At 40.1% G+C, this 5,605-nt stretch overlaps 1 protein-coding gene across 1 annotated transcript in view; it reads right to left on the minus strand.

Moving 5' to 3' along the window:
• The window catches only part of LOC103897901 (VPS10 domain-containing receptor SorCS1), a 217,192-nt gene extending 211,810 nt beyond the window's left edge, over positions 1-5,382 (minus strand). The window contains exons 1-2 of the mRNA XM_009278079.1: positions 5,347-5,382; positions 4,351-4,418 (exon numbers count right to left, since the gene is read on the minus strand). Of these exons, the coding sequence (XP_009276354.1) occupies positions 4,351-4,418; positions 5,347-5,382 (104 nt within the window). The remainder of the gene's footprint in view (positions 1-4,350; positions 4,419-5,346) is intronic.
• Positions 5,383-5,605: the final 223 nt, after the last annotated feature.

A 5,605-nucleotide genomic window follows, 5' to 3' on the forward strand; every position in this document is an offset into this window, starting at 1 on the left:
AGTTAGCTAATCCATTCTAAGCTCTCCCGGGCCGGGGAGGGGGGGGAGGGGGGGGAGCAGGACAGCAACTAATAGAACCCCCCGCTTTACATATGGGAAGTTAAAGCTAGGTCTATATGACACATAGGTATTTTTTGGAGTCCTTGAGATTCCTTTATGGCATATGTGCTAAAGCTTCCTTACTGCAGAAACCAGGAGCAGTGAAGGACAGGCTGGAATTGTTAAGCACTCCTTAACTGGGGAGCTCAGAGTTCAGGCACAGTGTTGGAGTGTAGGAGTATCATCAAAAACTTGCAGAACTAACAGAGCAACAGATCGTAATTTAGAACATAAATGCTCTCAAACCAAGCAAACTCTACATTTTCCTACTTTCTGGCTGAAAAGCAAAGTTTAATTACTGCTATTTTTACAGCAAGTTCCATGAAATTACTCGTTCCTGATCAAATACAGAGCTATAAGAAGGCAAAGAGGTGAATGGCAGCACTCATTGCTTGTCAGCCCCTCAAGGCCCCAAGGGAAAGTGTCCTGCATGCGCATCTTTCCAGAGCATCATATTTACAGAAACAGAAAAAAGATTAGTCCTCCCCCACAGCCGTCTGCAGCTCATGGATACCATAGTCACTATTCTGACATTTTTATTTATTGGAAACGTAAGCTTATCTTACTCCAGTGGTAAAAAACATCTTCTTCTAACTCTCACAGCTTAATCCTCTTTGTGATCTGAGAGATATCTAGGAGAGGAAGAGAAATAAATCCAATACACTCAGTTAATTGCTCAGTGACAGATAATCTTTTCTCCTTCATTTTCTTCCTCTTCTATAAAAAGAATAACAAAAAGTAAATAAAAAGCTCTCAACTAAAACTGTGAAAGAAGTCTGCTGAGAGGATAACAGCATAATTAAAGTCAGACCCAGCCTGATGCAAAATCTCATTTACCGTGTACAGCAGCTCACTTGCCATCCAAAGCCTGGTAAGCACAGAGCCTTAGCACTCTAGAAGATTGTATAGATTCTCCCCGTCTCTTTTCTCTTACTGTATTTCATCCCTTCATGCCTGTCACCAGTGGTCTCAATTCATCGGTAGTTTTAGAAGGGCGATCTCCATCCATTAGTGCTGCAGCCAGCTGTAGTTAAACTGGCTGAAAAATTACAAAGAAATGCCATCCTAGCAGGTAGTAGTGTGTTTATAAAGAAGACAGATTCATATCTTGTAGGCGATGGCATAGTTGTGTTATAGATGGTTACAGTCCCATCAGTCACCTTAAAGTCACCTGCTTAAATCACCCAACTACACCTTCGAATGACAGATGTGCTTATAACCAGCTATAGCATAAATGACTCGTGTCTGTGACATGCTTCTAAACAGCCCCTCATCATTCATCAACCTTTTGAGAATGCACTCTGCACAGGAGGCGAGAATGGTATTTGTTTGTCATGTATTCAAGGCAGAGATTCCTCTTCAGTTGTGGGTACCTGCAGAACTACCTGTCTTTCTCCTCTATCCTTCAGAAACAGAACTCTTGACATCAGAAATCAAACCAGACATGAGATCATGCTTTCTTCCATTCCCCAGCATCAAACCTAGAGGCATGAAATAAATTAAAGTGCAAGATGTTTCTCCCTTTCTCTCAGTTCTATTTTTTTCTATCCTTTTTAAACAAGCAGGGAGATTTAAATTAACATGTCACTTAAGCAGCCAGGAGGAGCAACAGCTAATAACCTCTCCGTCAGATACGTTAAATAATAAGATATGCCCATCTTGTCATTTCTTTCCATTACACTAAGAACAGAGAAGCTGTCCTGGGATCTTCACAGGGATATTTATTAGTGACCTGAAGGCATGCCTGCATGGTGAGCGGGGATCTAACAGCAGAGGCAGACTCAGGACAGAGCACAACGTAACCTCCTGAGGCTAATGTAAGGCAACAGGATCGAGGCACTGGCAGTGCACTGGCAACTTTCAGAGCAGTCATGAGCACTGAAGAGGCAATCAAGAATAATGAAGTACTGCAAAGACAAGTGGGTTGATTTTAGCTATCCTGGTTCTCCTTCAACATTTCCCAGTACAAAGCATTTGCCCAGGGATTCTGGGTGCTTGGCCATGCAACTGTAACCAAGTCCTGACAAGTGACATGTGGCAAGGGAACCTGAAGCTGACGGGTTCAAAGAAAGACAAGTGGTTCCTCAAATAATCTATGGAGCTGCTTGCTCTAAGATGTCACAAGTACTAAAAGTTTTAACACACTCCAAGAGATACTAAGAAAGTTAGCTCATGGGATATTAATCCCCGGGTATATACTAAAACAAAAAAAATTATTCAGACCCTGATAGACCTTAAACTGAAGGTTGAGGAAGGACCCTAAACTTCAACCCTAAGAATGAATGCTAGGAGAATGCTAGGAGGAAGTGTCAGATATGATAATCCTGTTTGTATATTCTTTATTAGACTGCTTTTTGGTAATAGGATACTGGGCTAGAGGAAACAATCAGACTATTACTATATTGTTAATCATGTTCTGACATTACAACTGTCTGAAGTCCACTGCACTCACTGGCTTTAGGACTGCTACATTGCCAAAACCCCAGCTTCTGGTACATCCTCCAGTGAAATCCCCACAGCCCTTTCTCTTTTAATCAGGGTAAAACTTATGCCATTGTGGTATGGTCCACAGAAACCAACTCTGAAACAAACAACAGCATAAGGTCATCAGCACAATTTTGTGCCCACGTTCATACACCTCAACAAGAAGTGTTTTTTCCACTCTGACGTGGCTGTCCTATTTTCAGTCCCAAACCAGTATTTCAACACAATCTTACATTGCATCACGTGAGTAAAGTAGTTCTTCAGCAATGTCAGCAATGGGGAAGGACCATACCTTCTCCATTGACTGATGAAATAGAGATGAGTATTTCTCAGGGTGAAATGTCTGAGGGTAGTAAGAGGAAATAAAAAAATATATTTAATATTTACGAATATTCTTTCTTGAAACCATTGAGAAATGAAACACTCTAGCCCAAACCCCCTTCAGAAAAATATTGCCAAAGCCACGGTCCTGAAAGGCCCTTTACTATGGCGTGCACACCATAGTAAAGACAAAGGCAGTAGAGAAAATAGGATTACTTTTGATCTCAAGCCATAGTGGCAACATATATGAAATGGAAAGACCTGATTATACCCCCACAGCAGGATGAGAAACCGTTTATTCAGCCCCACAAAATACTAATACTTTTGAGTGTTCCTGTTGCTGTTCATAACAAATCCTAGAAGTTTTGTGTTTCTTTAGGTTTTTGGGGTTTTGGTTTGGTTTTTTTTTTGTTTTATTTCTTCAGACCAGTGGGTAGAGCACTAGCCTGAGTTCAGAATATACTCCATATCAAATCCCTCCTCTGTCATTGTCTTAAAACCCTGCTCAATTCCTTGAACAGAAAGGTTATTTGTTCTACTTCTGACCCAAAATTCTTCCTTGGAAATGAAAAACCTTTCCTAAACAAGTTTATCAAAACAAGTTCATCCTAACAAGAAGTTTTAGTTTTAAATACCCAAAGTTTTCTTGTATCAAGATGGTAGCCTGTCCACCTCCATCAATGACCTGCATAAAGAAAACCCTAGACTTCCCACCAAAGTTTCACAGATGGAACCATGACAAAACCTCCCTTTCATTCAGTACAGCTCATGAAAGTACCACTAGGGACACGTGAAGTAAACACCCCTTAGATCCATTTTTCAGAGAGATAAAAACAGGCACCATCTGCTCTCATTAAATCCAAATAAGAGCCTTAAGAAATAGACCATGGCCGAACTCTTTCCTTTGGTTCACAGAGTGCATGATATGCTTTGAAATCATGAAAGTATCAAGGCATTCCCTATAAATCAGTCTAGTAAGTCAGCATCACACAAGTGGAAATCAATTATCTGGTACTAATACTATCAGTTCTGAATAAACAGACATTGAATACTCGCTCACAGGTATTCCCCGAGTTGTAGTAGCACTGACTTTTCATAAGGATCATTTGGGCGGTAGACAGCCATGAGATCCTTCATTATAAACAAGGACTTAAGGCTGTTGAGTTCTCCTAAAAATAAACCAATTGGTTGACTTGATTCTGAATAAGATGGGAAAGGGGAAATCAAATGATAGCACATTCATAAGGTACATTATCTAGCTGAAACAAGACAATCAGACTTCAGGCTCTTTGTCCTTGAGTATGAAAGAACAGAAGTGAGAGAGAGGGTTTAGCTACAAACCTTCCAGCACATTTAAAAAAATCCAATTAAATTCAATAAAAGAATTGTATCAGGCTCTTCCTATTTAAGTAAGGTGGTAATTATTAACTCAATTTATCTCCATACCTCCAAAGAGAGCTCTCTGTGATGCTTCCCAGGTTGTAGTCATACAGCTTTGTCAGAATTAGAATCACCTGAAGGCAAAAGAAGAAATCACGGTTAGTTTCAAACAATTACAATCTCATAGAACTGAAATGACCCCAGGGAGGGCTTAGGATTCCTTTAATGGGTGCTTAACATAATTGAATGAATTGTTAAAAGCATTTGCCTAAACTGACATGGAAAGTATTTGCAGAGATGTATGTTGAGCCAATCAGACCTTTTCTTGCTCAGCTCCTCTGCATGATATCGCCAACAGGTTCTTCCCTTAACCCCAGGAGGCAGCGTGCAGTGGGAAGGAGCTGACGTGCTAGACAATGTTTCAGGATACAAGATGAGATCTGCTGTATGCAGTAGAAATAGTGATTGTTTTCTGCTCTGTTTCACAAGCACTGAAACTGCTGATCTTTTTCACAGCTGTGGTGCACAGATAACCCACTGGCCTGTCTCCAGTCAAACTCTTTTTGGTTCTAGCAGATGATATAACACAAGAAATGATCACCAGTTTTGGCCTGGGAGACTCAGACTGGATATCAGGAAAAAATCTCCATAAGAAAAATAGTTCCACACTGGGACAGGCTACCCCAAACATCTGTAAAGCCTATATGCTTGGAGGTTTTAAAGACCTGGCTGGACAAAGTCATGGCTGACCTGATCTATAACTGGTGATAACCCTGCTTTGAGTAAGAGGTTGAACTAGGGACCTCCAAATATCTCTAACAACCAACATTTCTATGACTTCAGTGAAAAGCTTTAGATTTAGCCAGAATGGAAGTGTTTCCATGTTTAGGAGTTTTATTAGCTCTTTTGATAAACAGCTTTTCCCAGCTGCTAAAACAGATGCTTCTAGAATAAAATTATCTTAACAGGGGGAAGAAAGCAATTTTAGCAAAAAGAATTTCCAGAAAAACATTTCAGCTTGCTCTTTTGTTAATATCTTAAAAAAAAAAAAATATTACTGACTTTCAAGATGATGGGGTCCTTTAACAAGACCCACATTTGGGACATAAACTACCAGACCGTTAATATTGCTACAAATTTATTTTGCTTCTTTCCCTGCCAGGTCACTGTATATCTTATCCTCCTCTCTATCCCATTAAAACTGCAGTAAATTAGAGATACAACACTTCTTATCTGACAAAAATCCTGATCTATATACCTCTACATTACTATTTTCAGCCTGGGTTCCTAAGAAATGAGGCTCACTAATACACATCCCCCT

Source organism: Aptenodytes forsteri, unplaced genomic scaffold (genome assembly GCF_000699145.1).
Source record: "Aptenodytes forsteri isolate BGI_AS27 unplaced genomic scaffold, ASM69914v1 Scaffold15, whole genome shotgun sequence".
In the NCBI taxonomy this organism is placed as follows: Eukaryota; Metazoa; Chordata; class Aves; order Sphenisciformes; family Spheniscidae; genus Aptenodytes; species Aptenodytes forsteri.